Raw genomic sequence first — 22,452 nt, 5'->3', positions numbered from 1 at the left:
CATCGCAGGTCACACACTCGACCCCATCTTCACCTCCAGCAATCATGTCTCCTTCAGCCACACTACGGATCTCCTTTGGACTGACCACAGCTGCGTTCACTTCACCTACAACAAGCCGAAACCCACCAACCACCTCCAACCAACTCTGCAAAGAAACTGGAACAAAATTACCATCGACCAGATCTCCTCATCGCTCCTTCTAAACACCCCAGCCCACTCTTCTAACCCAGACCAAGCCGTCGCCAACTTCACCCTATGGTTATCCAACACCGCCGACATCCTAGCACCACTGAAAAAACGTCACAGCAAACCTGGCAGCAAGAAGGCCTCATGGTTCAACGATGATCTTAAGAAGTCCAAGAAACTCTGCCGCTCTCTTGAAAAGGCCTGGAAAAAAGACCCAACCACTAGCACCAAGGACGCCTTCAAAAACGCCACCCGCACACACCACCAACTAATCCGAAAGGCCAAGAAAACAGCATTCAAGGATCGACTAGACAACAACGCCCACAACAGCAAGGAACTTTTTAACATCGTCAAGGAATTTACCAACCCCTCGGCCAACTCCAACGACATCACCCCCTCTCAAGCCCTCTGCGACTCCCTGGCCTTATTCTTCCACAACAAAATTGCAGACATCCACAACAGCTTCAACAACCAACCCGGAGACCAACCCACCCAACCATATGCTGAACATTCTCCCCCCTTGAACGCCCTCAACGACTGGAACCCAATCTCCACTGAGGACACCATCCGCCTGATGAACTCCATCCACTCAGGATCCCCCACAGACCCATGTCCCCACCACATCTTCAACAAAGCAGACTCCGTCATAGCACCGCACCTCCAAGACGTCATCAACTGCTCCTTCAACTCCGCCACCTTTCCTGAAAGCTGGAAACACGCTGAACTCACCGCCCTTCTGAAAAAACCCACAGCGGACCCCACCGAACTCAAAAATGACCGCCCCATATCGCTCCTTCCTTTCCCGGCCAAAGTCATCGAGAAAGCTGTCAACAACCAACTCGCCGCTTTCCTCGAAGCCAACAAATCCCTCGACTCCTCACAATCTGGCTTCCGAGCAAAACACAGCACTGAGACCGCCCTCATCGCAGCAACAGACGACATCCGAACTCTACTGGACAATGGAGACACAGTCGCCCTCATCCTCCTCGACCTCTCTGCAGCCTTCGACACAGTCTGCCACAGCACCCTTTTACAACGCCTTAGAAGCATCGGAATACAAGGAAAAGTACTTGAATGGATCACCTCGTTCCTCACCGGAAGAACCCAGAGAGTCCGCCTTCCACCATTCAAGTCCGAGGCCACCGAAGTCATCTGCGGCGTACCCCAAGGATCCTCACTCAGTCCCACCCTCTTCAACGTATACATGAGCCCCCTTGCGGCCATCGCTCGCCAACACAATCTCAACATCATCTCCTACGCGGATGACACTCAACTGATCCTTTCTCTCACCAATGACCCCAGCACCGCCAAAACCAACCTACACGAAGGTATGAAAGAAGTTGCCGAATGGATGAAACACAGCCGTCTGAAACTGAACTCAGATAAAACAGAAGTCCTCATCTTAGGTACATCCCCCTCTGCATGGGACGACTCTTGGTGGCCAGAAGCCCTTGGAAAAGTACCCATCCCGACAGACCACGCACGGAATCTAGGCGTTATCCTGGATTCTTCACTTTCAATGAACAGACAAGTCAGCGCCGTATCCTCATCCTGCTTCAACATTCTTCGCATGCTCAAAAAAACATTTCGCTGGATCCCCACTGAAACCAGAAAAACAGTCACCCACGCTCTGGTCACGGGCCGACTGGACTACGGAAACACCCTCTACGCAGGTACTACCGCTAAAATCCAGAAGAAACTCCAACGAATCCAAAACGCCTCAGCCAGGATCATATTAGACATCCCGCGTAACGAACACATCTCTGGCCACCTGAAAGACCTCCACTGGCTGCCCGTCGATAAGAGGATCACTTTCCGACTGCTGACCCACGCACACAAATCACTCTACGACATCGGACCAGAATGCCTCAACTCACGACTGTCCTTCTACACCCCCTCCCGCCAACTACGTTCTTCCAGCCAAGCCCTCGCCACTGTACCCCGCATCAACAAGACCACCATGGGAGGAAGATCCTTCTCATACCTGGCAGCTAAAACTTGGAACTCACTCCCCACTTACCTTCGCCTTACCCAGAACCACCTAGCATTCAGAAAGCAACTTAAAAAATGGATATTTGACAAGTAATCCACCTCCCCTCCCTAAGCGCCTTGAGACCCTCTGGGTATGTAGTGCGCTATATAAATTCTTTGACTTGACTTGACTTGACTATGGATGCCTTCAGTATTGAGTCTTCTTCAGGTGGTTAGGAATACATTTTTCTGTGTGGGATCTAGGCTCCATTCTAAGGATTTATTGCACAGTCATATTCCCTAAGTAGTAGTAACGTATTTGCTCTCTTCTTGCATCTTTAAAGTCTCTATAGGTATGTGTTGTATGTCTTAAGCAACAATACTTTTACCTTAATGTTGTTCCCAGCACAAGGGGCAAGAGGAGACAAGATGGCATCAAAAGTTAGGTTTCAATATTCTCAATTTCTAATGTCAACAAATGAGAATCATTTTCAGACTGTACATCTCCAAATGACAGAGGGGTGCCATCTATTTCCAGCACAGCCTCTACTTAGTTTTTCTGATCTAGTAGAATATTATGTCTTGGACAGAAGTCTTTATCGATAAATCAGCCCGAGCATACATGATAAATCAAAGCTGATTGTCACTTGACCTTTTGGAGTGACGTAAATAATTAATTTACTCTCTTAATTTCTATGCAGGTAAGTACTTAATCAATAATAACTCAAGCAGAATGAAAAAAGACAGAGTCCGTGGTGTTAGAGTTTCTAAGGGTTTTATTCCTCATAAAGGAATCAGGATATCATGTTCTGACCACCACAGGGGTGTCAGAAGGGATAGAGCGCTGCCGTTTATTGACAATACATAGCTTATATACTTGATTTATACCATAAAGAATAATACAAGAGGCGTAACAGCTGAGAGAAGACAAGATAACAGTAGACATGTGATACTAATACGTAATTAAGAGGCGTGAACTAGGCGTGAACCAGAGGTGTGTGCTAGAAACGTCACTGACAGGTGACGCAAGTGGGTGGCACCAAGGGGTGGTGCTAACAGAATGTTGCAATGTCAGCAGAAATCGGAAGCTTGGATGCGCGTGCAGCTGCATGACGTGTGATTGACGGGGTGCAGGGAATTTGACATTCATACTGACGGAAAGAGACAGAAGTCTGGCATGTCAGATCAACTTGTACTTCTATCATATCTGATATCTGATGTTTAGGAACTATACTATCTGGGCGGAAAGGTCTCTAGGGCAGAAGCTATTCTATGCTAACTGTGGATGCGTGTATGAGCGCCTAAGTGTCTACATGTGAAGCGTGGGGGCACGGGGCCTTCCATGGAAGCATGGCAACAGAGGCTATGAATTACTTGCATTAAGACAGGTCGGCCCTTTGGCTCTGCAGCTGGGGAGGATGTTTACAGGATCTAGTAGGCAGGAATGCATTCTCGAGGAGCGGAACAGATAACTCGAAGGTTATAGTCAGTCTTGGCAGAAAGCAGGCTGAGCTGAGCGCGAGGGGCCGCGCTGAAAGTAGGACAGAGTTCACGGGTACAGAGGTAGCCTGGGCAGAGTCAGGAGCCACAAAAGAGGCTCGATGGCAGAAATTCAGGGCCTGCTCTGGAGCAGGAAAAATACGAAAAGTGTACTACAAAAAGACGGTGGCATAGCATACTTAGGAACGGACTATATAATCCATTCATGGTGGATCTGAAAGAGGACATGTTAACGTTGGACGCAAATGTATTTGCGTCTTCATAGCTGGCACAGGAGGGAAGTTACATGCACTTTAAGCTGGTACATGGAGTCGGTGGGGTACGCGCTAGGGAACACAACATGACCAAAATTTAATTTTCCTCATTCCCTCCTTGTTCCCTACGGACCCTTCATGAAATATCGATCCTCATGAATCGATCAGTCTGTTCTTGCAATATCATTTGTTCTTCTTTCTTTCGTTCACGTTTTGAGAGAAAACTGGAATGTTCAATACAAGAGGTGGCACACAGTCCACAAATCGCTGGCCCACATTGCAGGCACAGGCAGCAACTGAATACTAGGACTAGGCCAATGCCTAGGAAGGATAGGATCTTCCATCCCCAAGCGGTTAACGTTGTCCAGAACCAACCGGACCAAGTCCAGGTGCCTGGATTCTGATGTATCTGATTTGCAATTTTATGAAGACGGGTGATAGCTTGATATACAGATGGTGCATTTTGTGGAATGAAAACACAGCAACTTGACCCGATGACCTTACAGGCTCCACCTCTATCTGCCAAGATGACGTCAATTACAAGACGATTCTGAAGGACAACAACCCGCATAGCGGACTGCTCTTCTGTTAGGTTACCTAAGGCGGCGGCAGTTTCATTTACTACGGCTTCAAGTGTTCTAGTTAATCTGCGTATTAATTTACTATTCTGTACAGGTCCTAAAAAGAAAAAGAATCCTTTATTAAAATCAGTGTACTGTTCCCATGCCGTTTCTGTGTAGTCGACAAGTGGGATATCTCTTCTGGGTCTATTCTTTACTAGATTGGTATTTCTATGGTAATCAGGAGGAGCTAGAAAAACAGGTGGCAGAAGGAATGCAATGTAACAGGTACCATCCCAATCTGGAGGTAGACGAATGTATGCGGTATGACCACAAACAAAGTAAGAATGACTGATAGCTTTGAAAGATGATTTTCCATCATCACTGAATTCGACCACAGTAGTGCATTTACTATGACCTAAGTGTACTGAACCCTTCTTTTTGATACATAATTCACCAGTGACCGGTAGTACTGACATAATGGGTAGAACTGATGTGTCTTCGGATTCGACAGTGAGAATCATAAGGCTAATTGTATAATTACCTAATCCATATACTTCATTTTCTAGATCAGTTCCTATTCTAGTGGGGAGTCCCTCCTTATCTGGGTAACAGACGTCGAGCAGGACCAAGTTCAGGTTTCCCCAAACCCAACCCCCATCGAAAACAGCAATGTCGGGATCTAAAGAATTAATTATTTTAAACCATGCTCCACAGGAGCCATTGTGAGTGAACGGGTATGGAAAGAGAGGCAGGGCTCCCTTGTAATTCTGGTAGGGAGGGAGTCGGCCACATATCCAGCAATTTGTAGCATTGTTAGTTTGATGAGAATGATGTAACATACTAATGAATGTATTGTTGCGCAGCGCAAGTCTGTAGGAAAGCTCGTGAGAAGGTAACTCACTAAAAGTGTGTTCAGCAGATACATTGTAAGCAGATTGTTCACGCTTGAAAATAGGATAATAGATAGACAATAAGATGCTAGCAACAATAATTAAAATACTGAAAATAAACATGATTATTAGTGTCACTATGCAGTGACTACGAAGTGATTTGCAATATGTACGTTTCTTTGCTTCTCTCTCTCTAACTCGATCTAGGGGATACATGTCAGAAACTATTTAACCGATTCACCTAGGGGAGGACTTAAACAATTAAACTGTCTGACTTGCTAGATCGTAATTTCATGCGATATTGTTCTTGAGGAGTCTTTTCTCGTTTAGATTCGGTAAAGTCTTTTTCAACACAGTCTTTGGTGGGGGTGGACGAGTCTGAGTCAGGTTTCAGTCCAGCAAACTTTTTTATATGACTCGTGTGTACCCACCCCTTTCTTCCCTCGATTTTCACCGCCGTCCTTGTTGTTAGAAGAACGGTCTTCGGAGACTTCCAGCGGGGCTCCAGCGGACTTTTTCTGTCGAAATTGCGGACGAGGACAGTATCACCGGGACGGACGTCATGTGGCTTTACATCAGTGTTGTCAGGGAAGGCTGCGGCAACCTGTGAACGACATGATTGGAGTGCAGACATCAAGGAGGCAAGGTAATCTGTCAACATGTTAGAATCAACATCAGTAATCTTTTTTGGAATGGGCGTCCCCCACATATTCGGTGGTCTGCCAAAGACCACCTCGTACGGAGATAGCCCTGATCTCGAATGGGCGACCATTCTCATATAGAATAGTGCCACGGGCAGGGCGACTATCCAGTCGACCCCTTTTTCCTGACATATTTTGGCAAGGCGGATCTTTAGTGTCTGGTTATGCCTCTCAACAAGGCCTGCGGCTTCTGGGTGTCGGACACAATGGAATTTCCACTGGTATCCCAGTAACAAGGAAACTTCTTTCATTAAGGCAGACGAGAATGGCTGACCGTTATCTGAGTACACGACACGAGGCAGGCCGTACCGTGGGAAGAATTCACGAACCAACTGTTTGGCAGTGGTCGGAGCAGTGTAATCTGGGACTGGGTATGCTTCGGTCCAGCGGGACAGAGCACAGACAACTACGAGAACATATTTAAATCCTCGACAACGGTCCATCTGGATATAATCCATCTGGAGGACTTCAAAAGGGTGATCGGGAGGATGAAATCCACCTTGCTCTACAGGGACGCTTTTACCTGGATTGAACTGACAACAGATCATGCAAGTACGCACTTTCTGTTTTGCTGCTGCTCGTAAGTGTTTATTGTTCCAGAGATTTTGTAAACTGTCTAGCATTGCTTTCTCTCCTAGATGGGCAGGACTATGTGCTGTATTTATCATGATTTGAACCATAGAGTCAGGGAGAAACCATGTAGATTTTCCCTTCGTCATCCAACCTTGATCTGTCTGGATCCCTCCTAGTTCGATCCATTTCTTTATTTCGTCTGGAGTAGCATGTGTCTGAATGTCAATAACATCTAGTGTGGGATCTCTGACTGTCATACAGTTTGTCGGATCTGTTGTCTTTGTCGTGTCATTTGTCTGAGTGTGAGTCAGTGCTGTATGTTTTGCTGTCTGATCTGCCAGGTCGTTACCCTGGGAAACAGAGTCTGTGACTTTAGTATGTGCTTTACACTTCATGACGGATATGGCTGAAGGCAGATGTATTGCTTCTAACAGTGCTTGAATGAGTGGACCATGTTGTATCTTTGTGCCATGAGAGGTCAGAAAACCTCGTTCCTGCCAGAGCATGCCGAAGTCGTGTACGACTCCGAACGCATAACGGGAATCAGTGTATATGTTAACATTTCTGTTCTTAGCTAGAATACAGGCTCGGGTCAGAGCGATGAGCTCTGCTGCTTGAGCAGACAGTGTATCAATACGATGTGTTTCTTTAACTTCGGTTTCAGTGGTCACTGCATACGCGGCCACTAACTCTCCTGTATTTGTTCTCATACATGAACCATCCACATAAAGTGTCAGGTCTGGATTTGTCAATGGAACATCTGTTAAATCTCGTCGGGGCTTTGTTACTGCATTAATGATCTCTATACAATCATGTGGAGCTGGATCTGTCATAACTGTAGGTAACAGTGTTGCTGGGTTCAAGATACTGCAGCGTCTGATTTCTATGTGTGGCTGGAATAATGTCAATTCGTAACCTGTCAGTCGTGCTATAGTCAAGTGTTGAGTCTGGGTTCTGTTTAACAGAACCTCTACAGAATGTGGAACTTGTACTGTTAACTGATGACCTAGAACAATTGAGTCACTTTGTCTGATTGCTAATGCTGTTGCTGCTACTGACTTTAAGCACGCAGGGAGTGCCTGGGCTACTGAATCCAATGTACTTGAAAAATAAGCGCAAGGCTTATGTGAACCTGCTTGATCTTGAGTGAGGACAGACAATGCTGTACCATCACGTTCTGTAACAAAAAGTGTAAACGGTTTGCTGTAACATGGTGTTGCTAAAACTGGTGCTTGACATAATGCTTTCTTTAATTCCTCAAAGGCTTGTGTGTGTTCCTGAGTCCAAGGGAGGGCAATGGAAGTTGCTACCTCCTGCGTCGTTAACTGGAGGAGTGGTTTAGCTAGAAATGCATATTGAGGAATCCATTGTCTGCAGTACGAGGTGAGGCCTATGAAGGCCCGCACTTCCTTTTGTGTCTGGGGTCGTGGCATATTTACAATTAACTGAATGCGATCGGGAGTGAGCTGTCTCCCCACTTTGGACAGCAAGTGACCCAAGTACACAACTTGCTGAACACAGAATTGTAGCTTTGAAGGAGACACCTTGTGTCCCTTGTCGGCCAGGAAATGCAAAACTGTCAGTGATGCTTGTTCACATTCGGGCTCACTTCGTGCGGTGATCAATAGATCATCGACGTATTGCAGTAAAGCGGTATTAACTGGCATTTGAATACAATCTAATTGTCTTTTCAGTGCTTGACTATAGATGCTGGGGCTTTCTGTAAATCCTTGAGGTGCGCGGGAAAATTTGAAACTTCGTCCATTTAAACTGAATCCGAAGAGATATTGGCTCTCCGGGTCAATAGGTACACTGAAGAAAGCGTTCTTGAGGTCAATTACAGTAAAGAACGTTGCTTCTGAATCAATAGCAGTTAACAGGGAGGAGATATCGGGGACCACAGGGTACTGTGGTACAATGCATTTGTTCAGTTCTCGAAGATCAATCACCAGCCGATATACTGGCGGTGCATTGCGGTCTGTACGTTTAAGAATTGGAATGATGGGTGAATTACAGATATTGGAGTCGGTCTCTACGACCACTCCCTGGGCAATAAGCTCTTCAATGATTTTCAGTAAAGCCACTACAGCATCGGGTGGTAACTTGTATTGTCTGATTCTGGGTAGGACAACTCCTGTCTTGAGTGTAACACGGTATGGAGTGATATGCATACAACCTACATCAGCTGGGCCTTTTGCCCATAAGTGATCTGGTACATTTTTCAATCTGACATCAAAATCACGTAAAACATAATGACCCTTGAAATCCCGTAGAAAGAGTCTGACTCCCTCCGGGGAACAGCATATTATAGCTCCTAGAGCCTTCAGTGTTTTAATTCCTAACAGATTTTCTGGACATGATTTCGTAAGTAACAAATCTGTAACTCGAGATAATGGACCCACAGCTAATGGTACTGGTTCTGATACTTAGTTTACAATAGGCTGTCCTGAAAAACCAAGGGAAACATTCTGTGAGCCTGAGAGGGGTGCCCCTGGGACTTCATTGTGACTGATAGTAGTGCGACTTGCCCCTGTGTCAATTAAAAACTTTCTGTCTTTTCCTAATACGTGACTGTGTACATAAGGACCTTCTTGATCTACAGGAATTTCAATAAGAGGCAAATCACTTTCCCTCTCTAGGCTGTTTCATGTGTATGTACTTTCAACTTTGTACACTCTATTTTTAACTAATGGTAGGGCGTTCTCGACTAATTTTGTTACAAAAAGGTGTGGATATGACTCGCTACTAGGTTTTAGGCCACTATTGATAATGAAACATTTCTCGAATCTTGAATAAAAGTCACTAGTATCTTCATCTTGTTTCTGTTTACAGGACGAGATTGCGTCCCAATCTTCCTTTCTAGTTGTCAATAATCTTGGCAAAACCTGTACTATTAAACCTGGTAATGCTTTAGTCTTATCCCCAAGGCCTAACCCTGGGATTCGTTTGCTTTCTTCCTCTTCTATTTCTGTCCATGCTATCTTTGACTCTCCCACCTCCCAATCTTTTTCCTTTAATTTCTCGTAAATGCCCGTGGGCAACAGTACTTTTAACATTTTCATAATATCATCATACGTGTAATCTCCCATCAGTAACATGTCTTTGAGCTCTCTGTGAAAACCTGCAGGGTCTTTATCATGACACGGGACTATTTTCTTCATTTCTAACAGTTCTAACTTAGTCAGTGGTGTGTGAACATACACACGTTTCAAGGTATGATCCTCACCCATAACTGGGTGTACTTCTCGTAAGGGGTTCTGACTTTCAATGCCGCTACCGCATTGCATGTGGTACGTTTTTCTTCCTGGAGGCGGGGCGGGAACATATTCAGAGCTTATGAAGGTGTAATACTTACGTCGTTGTTCTAGAATTATTTGTATTAATTTGGTACTGAAACCTCTCCATCTATCCATAAGTAGTGCTTCTAATGTTTCGTGTAAGGGACCTGGATCAGAATGATAGTTTCTGAACTTGATGAGGAGGTGCTGAATCATATATACACCTGCTATTTTCTGCTCTTCCGGGGAAAGGTTCAAGAATGTCTGCACTAACGTGTCATCATTATACATGTCTGGGTTTTCGGCCCATAATACAGCTGACCGGGCTAATTCCTGTTCATCCATAGAATTGAGTACATGGTACCCCATTCGGTCTCGAAGCCTTTTATCAGTTTCCTGGAACTGATGTTCAGAAGAATTCGGATTTGTTAACTCAGAGAGAAAGACTCTCTTGCTTTCTGGACGGACACCTTTCCTAAGGTAGGCTCCCCTACCTACATATGCTATAGTATCTGTAGACCTTCCTGGTGTTTCATGTTCTTCTTCCTCCTCGGAGGAAGCTTTATCATTCTCTTCCTGGTGTGCAGTCAATACTGCCTTTCTAATTTTCTGGGACATACTGGCTATGCAATTCCCTCTATCATGCTTTCCTTCGGCTATATTTTGACCCCACTTGTTTAATGCGTCTAATTCACTTTGATCTGTCTCGGGCCTGTCTCGTTCTCTTATTACACAATTTATGAAAAATCGTAATATCTGTGCTTGAGTGTCAACTTTCTGTTTATGCATGGCAGCTTTGACACTGTCGGGGTCTTTCCCTGTCTGTATAAACTTATATAGTCTGTCGAGAAGTTCCTTCATTCCTACATAGCATAGCAAGCTATCGGTGGCAGATCTTAATCGTAGTGATGCCAATATCATTAAATCGTCTTTTCCGGGTACTGGATCATATCTGCAAACTGACATCTTTTCTTTTAATGCGTCAAGGCGGGATAAGTGGGGAGACTGGAAAGGATTCTGCGTGTCCCTTAAATTGAATCTGTGTGTCAATGGCGGGGTCTGAAGACCCGCAGTCGCACCTCCTGAGGCAGATGCTTGGGCATTATCTCTCCGCGGAGTCTGTATCTGGACTTGAATTTGTCGTTTAGTAGGATCAGGTAGGATTGGTTTCGGTAGGTCAGTCTTGAGTACGGGAAGTGGCGGAGCTGGCGGAACAGGGGAGGTCTGTCGCGGTACCGGCGGGACATTATCTGGAGGCGCAGCGCCACCCCCATCCCTGTCAGTAGGCAGGGCACGAACAGGCAGATTGGTGTAAGCTGGTGCTACATCCTCTAAATATGAATTTAGGAATATGTCTTTAGTAGTTTTATGCATTACTTTAGTTGGAACTAATGGTGCCGGTAAGTTTTTCGGTGACTCTGATTGGGCTTCAGATGTGCCATCTGCTGCAAGATACATACCGTTTACAAGATTATTTCGGGCACGGTCTATTTGTTCTGTTTTTACTCGGATCCCTTCAGTAACTAATTCGTTTTCTTGGTCTTTTTCTGATTCTTTAAGTCTGTCTTCTCTACGGAGTGCTTTGTCAGCACGCTTACGTGATTCCTTACGCCAAAATTCTATGGCGTCCTTCTGAGATTGTCTAGCTTTCTTTTTCCATAATGCTTCTTCCACCCTCATGATGCACTCGGCATCCCATGTTCCGGTGACAGGCCATCTGTGTCTTTCGTCTAGGTGCTTGGTATAATCGGCCCATAAATCTAGATATAATATGGCATCTATGCCATGTTTCTGATACATAAAATTGCCTGGAGTGTCCCTAGGGGGGTGTGGGGAGGAAGAGAGGCTGGAACACTCCGAAGCGGACGAAGCGGACGGAAACACCACTTCCTGGTTGCCGAGAACACAGAACCAGGAAGTCAATCGCGCTCTAGTGGTTGACCAGCGGAAGGGGGAGGAGTCCCGTCGGCCGACGGAACCAGGAAGCATAAAGGTCAGAGGCGTGGAACGGACGGGGTGCCAGGGCGGAGAGGAGGCTGTGGAGCACCCGGAGGAGATCGGAAGAGAGGAGAGCGTGAGAGCGGAGACGGAGGAGATCGGAAGAGAGGAGAGCGTGAGAGCGGAGGCGGAGGAGATTGGAAGAGAGGAGAACGTGAGACCGGAGGCAGAGGAAAGTACACGGCGAGTACTGCTGAGCGACGTCACCAACACTGCTACCATACCCGGTGGGCTGAAGGGAGAAGACGCCACGGGTCCTGCTGCTGTGGTCCGAGAGGCGGGCCACAGCCCAAGGCAAGTGCTGTTGAAGGGCGCGTTCTGGTGGGGTGTTTGGGGAGGTGGGAGGTAGCAAGGTCAGGGAGGCGGGAGGCCCCGCGGTGACCCTTGCACTGAAATCACAACCCCTGTTTCTGTAAACTTGGTGAAGGTAGCACTACGATTAGCACTGAGAATCGATTAGTAAAACCCGTTTATTTTTCCTTTTCCCTGAGGCCACGAGAACCGGGATCCCGGACCAAACCGTGACGTTCCCTGCATACAGACCACGACCCCAAGAAGGAAGGAATACTACCACCAATCCTAAAACTTGTAAACCTTGAATAAAACTTGCTTAACTTTTGACAACCAAGTGCTCTGGTCTCAGTCTCTGTCCACCCTGCCCCTGACAAAGTGGTGTCAGAAGTGGGATAGACAGGTGACGCCATGTCACAGCCCGTGCCTGTCCCGGTGGAGAACATCATAACTCAGTTAGCGGAGGGACAGAGACACCTTCAACTGGTGTTCGAACAACAGCTTCAAACCGCCAAGACAGAAAGGGATGCACTGCAAGAAGCCTTAAAGGACCAAGCCACCCTTCTTACCGCCAATCAGCAGGTACAGGATACTGCTATCCTGCGCCTCACAGACGCCATAGCCACTGCTCGCATCCATCCCAATGTACCCAGTTCGGTGTTACAAAAATTCCAGGACGGGGAGGACCCGGACTATTTTTTTACTAATTTCGAGCGGGTAGCGACAACAGCGTCTTGGCCAAAGGAGAGATGGAGTCAGTATATAGCCCCCCTTCTAGCAGGCGAGTTACAGGCGGCATACCAGGCCGCAAATCCAGCAGGCAGGACAACTTATGAGGACGTGAAGAAAGCCATCCTCGAGAGACTTGGGTGCGATCAAGAGTACTATAGGGCCAAATTCAGGAAAGAAAGGTGGAACCCCGGAGACAATCCACGAGCCCTTTATTATCGAATCCAAGACTTAGGCATAAGATGGCTGACACCCCTTAACACCACCATAGAAGATCTGATGGCTAAAGTCTTCCTAGAACAATTCCTGGATGCCTTACCCCCATCCACTCGATCCTGGATTAGGCAACATCCCAACCTCACCCCAACTGTAGCGGTGGACTTAGCCTGTGCATATCACAGGTCGCCTGAATTTCGCACAAGCCCTAGTAAAGCACCCGTTCCCAGCCCTCGACACTTGCTTCCCAGACCCCAAAGCAGGCCAGAACCCAGGGTTCCCCTCCTTCCCCGCGTTCCATTTAGGCCGACCAGCCCCGGATCTGGGTCTGGTACACAGGGGCCCCAGTGCTATCACTGTTCGGAGTGGGGACATATCGCCCGAAACTGCCCACATAGAAGCCAACCGGCCGAACCCATGGAGATAGGGTATTCCAGAGGGCGTGTGTACGTCATAGGCAAGGGACCTTGTCAGTATAAAAGAGAGGTTTTCCTTAATGGGAAAAAACAACAAGCCCTATTAGACACCGGTTGTCGTGTGTCTGTGGTTGACACCTCGCTGGTCCATCCCCATCAGATACAGAAAGAAGAGACCGTCTATGTGACCTGCGTGCATGGTAACACCAAAGGATATCCCGTAGCAGAGGTCTTGCTGGAAGTGTCCGATGACCCCCAATTGCGCAGAGTGGGCGTTATACCCTCCCTGCCAGAGGCCGTTATCATAGGCACCGATCACCCAAAGTTTGATCAATACATCGATGAAGCCAAAAGAGACTCCGTAAACTGGTGGAGGGAGGCCCCTTTTGTAGACAGCGATGTGGAGGGGATAGCAGGGAGAGACCGTAAGAGTCGAAAGGAAAAGAGAAGAGAGAAAGCCGAGTACTCCCAGTTGAAAGGGCTATTGTCTGTTTTTTCTATGACCCCTGCAGATACGGTGGGACCTGCTCGTAGCTTCCGGTCAGCTCAGTTGGATGACAATACCTTGTTGCATGCCTGGGAGCAAGTACAAGAACGGGACAACGACAAGGTAGGACCCTATTTCTATGTACAACGGGGTTTGTTGTATAGGGCCACCAGAAAGGGTGACACGGTATCAACCCAACTCCTTGTACCACTGGCATTCCGTAGACATGTGTTAGAGCTCGCACACAATTATACTGGGGGAGGACACTATGGCAAAGAACAGACTCTTTCGTATCTCCTAACCCGATTCTATTGGCCCGGTGTTTATAGAGATGTGGCTAAACATTGTGCGGCTTGCCCTCGGTGTCAGTACTCCAATCCCGCTGCTGTCCTAAAGGCTCCCTTACACCCTCTTCCCATCATAGACGTACCGTTCAAACGGGTGGGTATGGATATTGTGGGACCCCTTACTCCCTCAGCAAGGGGACACAAGTATCTACTGGTGATTGTTGATTACGCCAGTAGGTACCCCGAGGCATTTCCTTTGTCTACAGTGTCTACTCCGGTGATAGCCAGGGCTATGATCACTCTCTTCACCCGAGTGGGTTTCCCTGAGGAAATCCTCACGGACCAGGGCACCCCCTTTATGTCTAGATTAATGTCTCGCATTTGTGAAATCCTGGGCGTCAGGCAGATACGGACTTCCGCCTATCATCCCCAGACAGATGGCCTTGTGGAGCGGTACAACAAGACCATAAAGAATATGCTCCGCAAGGTCATCTCAGAAACAGGGAGAAATTGGGACCACCAGTTACCCCTTATACTGTTTGCCATAAGGACTCACGAACAGAGGTCTACGGGGTTTTCCCCCTTTGAAGTTCTGTTCGGTCGGAGACCCCGAACCCTGCTAGATATGGCCGCAGAACAGTGGGAGGAGGAGGAAGAGGAGGGCAAACCCCTACCCCAATATGCCGCGGACTTGAGAAATTCCATTTCTCAGATCTGGGGTATGGTCCATGACCATCTGGAAGATGCCCAAGCATCCCAGAAAAACCTGTACGACCGCAATAGCCGCTTAAGGACCTTCCAACCAGGGGATAGAGTGTTGCTACTGCTTCCCTCGTCCGACAATAAATTGTTGTCCAAATGGCAAGGGCCCTTCACCATAGAGAAGCAGGTAACCCCGGTCACATACAGCGTGCTTCAACCCCTACATCCCGGTGGGAAGCAAATTTACCATGTGAACCTGTTAAAAAGCTGGGTAGAACCTCCTGAAAATGTTGAGACAGGACAGTCGTCTTTACTGGTAACCACGCAGACACCTCTGGGCATTCCTGTCATCCCCACTACTTTGTCCTCCCCGGACGACATTCCCATAGGAAAGGTCATAAACCCCACCCAAAGGGTCCAACTCGAGGCCACTCTCGCCCAGTTCCCTGGTCTCTTTTCCTCCAAACCCGGATTAACCACAATGGTACAACATGACATTGTCGTCCTAAACGACACCATTGTCAAACAGAGGCCCTATAGGATACCCGAAGCTAGAAGGGAGGCCGTAGAAAAGGAAGTAACCGCCATGCTGGAGGCCAATATCATAGAACCTTCCGCTAGCAACTGGTGTTCTCCCATAGTGATAGTGCCGAAGCCCGATGGCAGTTTACGTTTTTGTATCGACTTTAGGCAAGTCAATAGTGTCACCAAGTTCGATACGTACCCAATGCCAAGGGTCGACGAGGTGCTGGAAAAGCTGGAAGCCGCAACGTACATGTCTACTCTTGATCTAACCAAGGGTTATTGGCAGATCCCTTTGTCCCCACTTGCCAAAGAGAAAACTGCCTTTTCAACCCCCTCAGGACTCTACCATTTCCGGGTGTTGCCCTTCGGACTCCATGGGGCTCCCGCTACATTTCAAAGGCTTATGGATCGCCTCCTCCAACCCCACCGAGCTTATGCGGCCGCATATCTCGATGACATCGTGATCTTTAGCACGTCCTGGGAGGAACATGTACACCATCTTGTTGAAGTGTTCACAGCCATACAGAACGCTGGCCTAAAAATTAATCCTAAGAAGTCGTTACTGGCCACTGATTCCATCCATTACTTGGGATACACCATTCAGGGTGGCCATCTAAAACCCCAGATGAGTAAAGTGGAAGCCATTAAGGCAATTCCTAGCCCCAAAACTAAAAAGGATGTCAGGTCGTTCCTTGGGTTTATCGGATATTACAGGCGGTTCATTCCCCACTTTTCCACCCTCGCAGAACCCCTTACTGATCTGTTAGCCAACAGACAACCATCACACATTAGGGTATGGGAACCCAAACATGAAACCAGCTTCCAGAAACTTAAATCCATGATATGCTCTACGCCAATCCTACGGTGCCCAAACTTTCAGACACATTTCGTGTTGCAAACAGATGCCTCTGGTGTTGGCCTAGGGGCGGTTCTTCAACAGCCCGATCCGACAGGTGAACTGAGGCCGGTTTTGTTTATAAGCAGAAAGTTGTTCCCGAGGGAAGTACATTACTCCACTGTGGAAAAAGAGTGTCTGGCCATCAAATGGGCGGTGGAGGCACTACAGTATTATCTTTTGGGTCGTACTTTCACTTTGTTGACTGATCATGCTCCCCTCACTTGGCTTGCTCGGAATAAGGACACCAACCAACGTATACTCAGGTGGTTCCTGTCATTGCAACCCTTTTCGTTTCAGACCCTGCATGTACCTGGATCCAAACAGGTCTGTGCTGACTATCTGTCCCGTCATCCGTACCCCGAGTGGCCACCCCGTCCGTTCTTGAGGGGGAGGATGTGTGGGGAGGAAGAGAGGCTGGAACACTCCGAAGCGGACGAAGCGGACGGAAACACCACTTCCTGGTTGCCGAGAACACAGAACCAGGAAGTCAATCGCGCTCTAGTGGTTGACCAGCGGAAGGGGGAGGAGTCCCGTCGGCCGACGGAACCAGGAAGCATAAAGGTCAGAGGCGTGGAACGGACGGGGTGCCAGGGCGGAGAGGAGGCTGTGGAGCACCCGGAGGAGATCGGAAGAGAGGAGAGCGTGAGAGCGGAGACGGAGGAGATCGGAAGAGAGGAGAGCGTGAGAGCGGAGGCGGAGGAGATTGGAAGAGAGGAGAACGTGAGACCGGAGGCAGAGGAAAGTACACGGCGAGTACTGCTGAGCGACGTCACCAACACTGCTACCATACCCGGTGGGCTGAAGGGAGAAGACGCCACGGGTCCTGCTGCTGTGGTCCGAGAGGCGGGCCACAGCCCAAGGCAAGTGCTGTTGAAGGGCGCGTTCTGGTGGGGTGTTTGGGGAGGTGGGAGGTAGCAAGGTCAGGGAGGCGGGAGGCCCCGCGGTGACCCTTGCACTGAAATCACAACCCCTGTTTCTGTAAACTTGGTGAAGGTAGCACTACGATTAGCACTGAGAATCGATTAGTAAAACCCGTTTATTTTTCCTTTTCCCTGAGGCCACGAGAACCGGGATCCCGGACCAAACCGTGACGTTCCCTGCATACAGACCACGACCCCAAGAAGGAAGGAATACTACCACCAATCCTAAAACTTGTAAACCTTGAATAAAACTTGCTTAACTTTTGACAACCAAGTGCTCTGGTCTCAGTCTCTGTCCACCCTGCCCCTGACAGGGGGATAGGAATTTCTTCCTCCAGTAACCCTTTCCTAGTTCCTATCTGTTTTAACTTGTTGAAAAACGGCATCTTGCTTACTTATTACTGAACGCTAGATCTTTATTCTTTAATACTCTTGACAGCTAGGTTATACGAGAAACACAATAATACACGTTTAAACAGTCACATTCATACCACAACATTAATCACATAAAAACATTGAAGACATAGATGACTACCCCCCTATACTGGATGTACTGCTCAACAGTACGGATACACTGGTGTAACAGTGCAGAAATTCGGAATACTTGATATACTGCTAAACAGTACAGATACACTGCCTAAAAACAGTGCAGACCGGACTTGCGTACCCAAACCCGTCTAGATACGACCCAGCAATGGTACTCACCGGGAAGCACGGAAACAGAAGGCCTCGGAAAACTCGACTGGACTCGACTCGGTACCTCGGAAAACTTCGGAAAACTTCGGAAAACTTCGGAAAACTGGTGGGCCTCTTCACACCTCGGACCTTGCTTCTTTCGGCTAGGCTATGGTCGGGATCCTCCGCACTCCTCACCGCCTCGTCTGGGCACTTATCGCAGTCTTCGTCACCTCCGTGGGTCAGAGGGAGATGCAGGAAATCCTGCCAGTACACGTGTGTTCCATCTAACTGATGGCAGGGGACATAGCTTGCAACGCACCAACCGGCGCGTGAGGTGGGGGAGGGGTCCCTATTCGGGCGCCAAAATGACGTAAATAATTAATTTACTCTCTTAATTTCTATGCAGGTAAGTACTTAATCAATAATAACTCAATCAGAATGAAAAAAGACAGAGTCCGTGGTGTTAGAGTTTCTAAGGGTTTTATTCCTCATAAAGGAATCAGGATATCATGTTCTGACCACCACAGGGGTGTCAGAAGGGATAGAGCGCTGCAGTTTATTGACAATACATAGCTTATATACTTGATTTATACCATAAAGAATAATACAAGAGGCGTAACAGCTGAGAGAAGACAAGATAACAGTAGACATGTGATACTAATACGTAATTAAGAGGCGTGAACTAGGCGTGAACCAGAGGTGTGTGCTAGAAACGTCACTGACAGGTGACGCAAGTGGGTGGCACCAAGGGGTGGTGCTAACAGAATGTTGCAATGTCAGCAGAAATCGGAAGCTTGGATGCGCGTGCAGCTGCATGACGTGTGATTGACGGGGTGCAGGGAATTTGACATTCATACTGACGGAAAGAGACAGAAGTCTGGCATGTCAGATCAACTTGTACTTCTATCATATCTGATATCTGATGTTTAGGAACTATACTATCTGGGCGGAAAGGTCTCTAGGGCAGAAGCTATTCTATGCTAACTGTGGATGCGTGTATGAGCGCATAAGTGTCTACATGTGAAGCGTGGGGGCACGGGGCCTTCCATGGAAGCATGGCAACAGAGGCTATGAATTACTTGCATTAAGACAGGTCGGCCCTTTGGCTCTGCAGCTGGGGAGGATGTTTACAGGATCTAGTAGGCAGGAATGCATTCTCGAGGAGCGGAACAGATAACTCGAAGGTTATAGTCAGTCTTGGCAGAAAGCAGGCTGAGCTGAGCGCGAGGGGCCGCGCTGAAAGTAGGACAGAGTTCACGGGTACAGAGGTAGCCTGGGCAGAGTCAGGAGCCACAAAAGAGGCTCGATGGCAGAAATTCAGGGCCTGCTCTGGAGCAGGAAAAATACGAAAAGTGTACTACAAAAAGACGGTGGCATAGCATACTTAGGAACGGACTATATAATCCATTCATGGTGGATCTGAAAGAGGACATGTTAACGTTGGACGCAAATGTATTTGCGTCTTCATAGCTGGCACAGGAGGGAAGTTACATGCACTTTAAGCTGGTACATGGAGTCGGTGGGGTACGCGCTAGGGAACACAACATGACCAAAATTTAATTTTCCTCAGGAGTAGTAATACTGAGTGAGAAAAATCACTTTTTGAGACAAAAGTCTTACCCGGGGTTGCTCTTCAAAGACAAGCCTATTCCTTTTTCTGACACAACAGACTGTTCTGTATGAAATAACTGCCCTGACCACATCATGAACAGAGACCATGAGCAAAGAGAATGCTGTAAAAGAGAAAGACTTAGGGCTTGATTTACACCTCTGTAGATGGGTTCCTCCATCACACAGAATATAAATCCCATTATATCCTATGGGATTTATATTTCGGCAGACTGGATATCTGTCACCGTTGTGACAGAGTAACCTATCCAGTGAAATCTAAATCAGTCCCTAAATTCAAGGGGCCTCATTTATGAGGCTGTGCGTCACCTTTACGCCGCCGGTGCGTCACTTTTTGTGACGCACCAGCAGCGTAAAAAATGTGCCTTGTTGCACCATATTTACAAAGTGACGCATCTAGGTAGATGCGTCACTTTGTAAACCCCTGTGCCACATTATACCTGCGCCAGGTATAATGTATGCAAGGGGGGGGGGCGTTTTGACGCACGAAAGGGTTGTAGAAGTGACGCAGTGAAATCTATGAGATTTCACTGCGCCACTTCTAGGACACAAATGGGTCAATTTCTTATGCCTGCCTCACATTAGGCGTAAGACTGATGCAGGCCCTTTCAAATGGGGCTTGCTTCATGTGAAAGGATACATTGCTGGAGTTGCATCACTTTTGTGACACACTCCAGCAATGCGCCACTTTTGCGCCATACAGATACGTCAGAAATACTGACGTATCTGTAACTCCTTGCGCAATGATGCGTCATACTGTAAATATGAGGCATCATTGGTGTCGCAAGGAGGGCGCAGTGAAAAGTGACGCATCACTGTTTTCACACAGCGATGCGTCACTTTTCATAAATGAGGCCCAAGGTGTATATCCAATCTGCAACGGTTCCTCGAATTTGGATTAGAAATAAGAAGCGAATATAACCATAGCGAATAAAATGATCCCAAAATGGATTGAGGAAAAGATCTGCAATTGAGATGCCAGGCAGAACTTTACTGATGATAGAAAACACACAGACAGAGATCTAGAATCACATGGATGGATGTGTTGTGATTATCTGTGAATGGCAATCATCCTCGAGTCGAATGTTAGGATAAGGCCAGAGCAGGGAAACAGTTCTATTGAACATAACATTAAAGGTATTTCCATGCCTGATAGGTATTCCACAGAAACTAGAAGACTGTGATGGGAGAGAGACAGTGCTTTTGTCATTAGTGTGGAATGAAGCAATTCTAGAAATTTAATAAGCATATCAAGTGGACTATAATGAGATGAAGCGGCCTCCCATCTATCCATAGCATCATATTTGCACCTCGCATTTCCAGTTGCTTAGTGATGTTTCAATATATCACAGCCACATTTGAGGTAGATAGTTTATTATTACCCCCATTCCCTTGTTATACATTTCTCCTGTTGAGGTCACCCTCATGTAGCTAGAAGTAAAATGTCACTATTGTGTCTTGACTCTATCCTCCACCTTCTGACCTATTCTTTAGATTTTGAGAAAATAAATAGACTAAGGAATCTCCATGCTGTGTTTTCAGGCACTATTTACTTTCTGATGCATTTGTAATGAGTAGAACGAGCGTGCTTCTGAAGCACCATATTTAAGTACTAACTTAGTGCATCTTACCTTTAACAGTCAAAGTGGTGTTCAGCCTTAATGGTCCAGACAATGACCTGTGCTTCACAATACATGTGTATACATCGTTATTGTCTTCAATAGATGGCTGCAGTCTTAAATGGCTTGTCACATTATATGTTCCATCTTGGTTCTTCTCAGGATATCCAGTGCAGGAATCTGTTGCGATGACACCATATTTGGTTGTCCGCCAAATTATCTCAAAAGTTTGTGGATAAAATCTTTCCATCCGACAAGAGATAGACTTTTCTGTTCCAATTTCTACTTCAACCTCTCTGGGTGACAGGCTTAATGTTGGTTGAGCTGTGTGGAAAAAAAATCAAGAATCAGGTTTGTCACTATACCATAAAATATGTTATTGTCACACCTAATTAAGAGATGTCAGGGCATATTATCAAGACAGGCGATAAAATTATCGCTGTTTTAGCGGCAGAAAACTGCAGCTAAAACGGCGATAATGGGCTTGATAATATGCGCTATTGAATTCCAAGTAAAGCTCATGTTAGATGTGAAGGACATCTAACATGGGCTTCAATTGGAATTCCATAGAGCATATTATCAAGCCCATTATCGCCGTTTTAGAGGCAGTTTTCTGCTGCTAAAACTGCGATAATTTTATCGCCTGTCTTGATAATATGCCCCGTCATGTTAATTGTTTTCCTACGTTTGTTGTCAATAATAGTTCTTTGGAAAAATACTGGATCGTCAATCAAATACTCTCATTAAGAAGCTCAGAACATTTGGAATTCAGTCATTCACCGCATATATAAACGATTCAAAGGCTTGTACAGATTCAGCTCCTTTTTAACAGCATGTGTTTATCACATCTATGTCACTTGGTTTACAAAGTTTAATCCCACTTTAAACAACCAAAAGTATGCCCCAGCTTCAATTAAATACTTTCTTCCTTGCCAAGCTCAGATAAAAAACTGATTACTCCAGTGATTTAAGATGGGTTAGTTCTTTTTCAGCATTAAAAGCTTCCAAGGTTTAACTACAGGCAAACATTATTTTTCATTAAAAATACTGTACACGTACCTTTTTTCATCGATTTGGCTTAATCCAAGCAAAAAGAGGCAATAACTAGTATGGACATATCTTAGATTGTGGATTTTGGACA

At 46.7% G+C, this 22,452-nt stretch overlaps 1 protein-coding gene across 2 annotated transcripts in view; it reads right to left on the bottom strand.

Moving 5' to 3' along the window:
* LOC147731087 (uncharacterized) overlaps nucleotides 1–22,452 on the bottom strand; it is a 654,619-nt gene that overhangs the window by 491,837 nt on the left and 140,330 nt on the right. For both annotated transcript variants that reach the window (XM_086956052.1, XM_086956053.1), the window contains exon 3: nucleotides 21,324–21,635. In XM_086956052.1, the coding sequence (XP_086812178.1) occupies nucleotides 21,324–21,635 (312 nt within the window). The remainder of the gene's footprint in view (nucleotides 1–21,323; nucleotides 21,636–22,452) is intronic.

This window comes from Lissotriton vulgaris, chromosome 2_1 (assembly GCF_964263255.1).
Source record: "Lissotriton vulgaris chromosome 2_1, aLisVul1.2, whole genome shotgun sequence".
Lineage (NCBI taxonomy): Eukaryota > Metazoa > Chordata > Amphibia > Caudata > Salamandridae > Lissotriton > Lissotriton vulgaris.
Note: the sequence above shows the minus strand (reverse complement) of the source record. Positions and strands in the feature narration are given on the sequence as shown.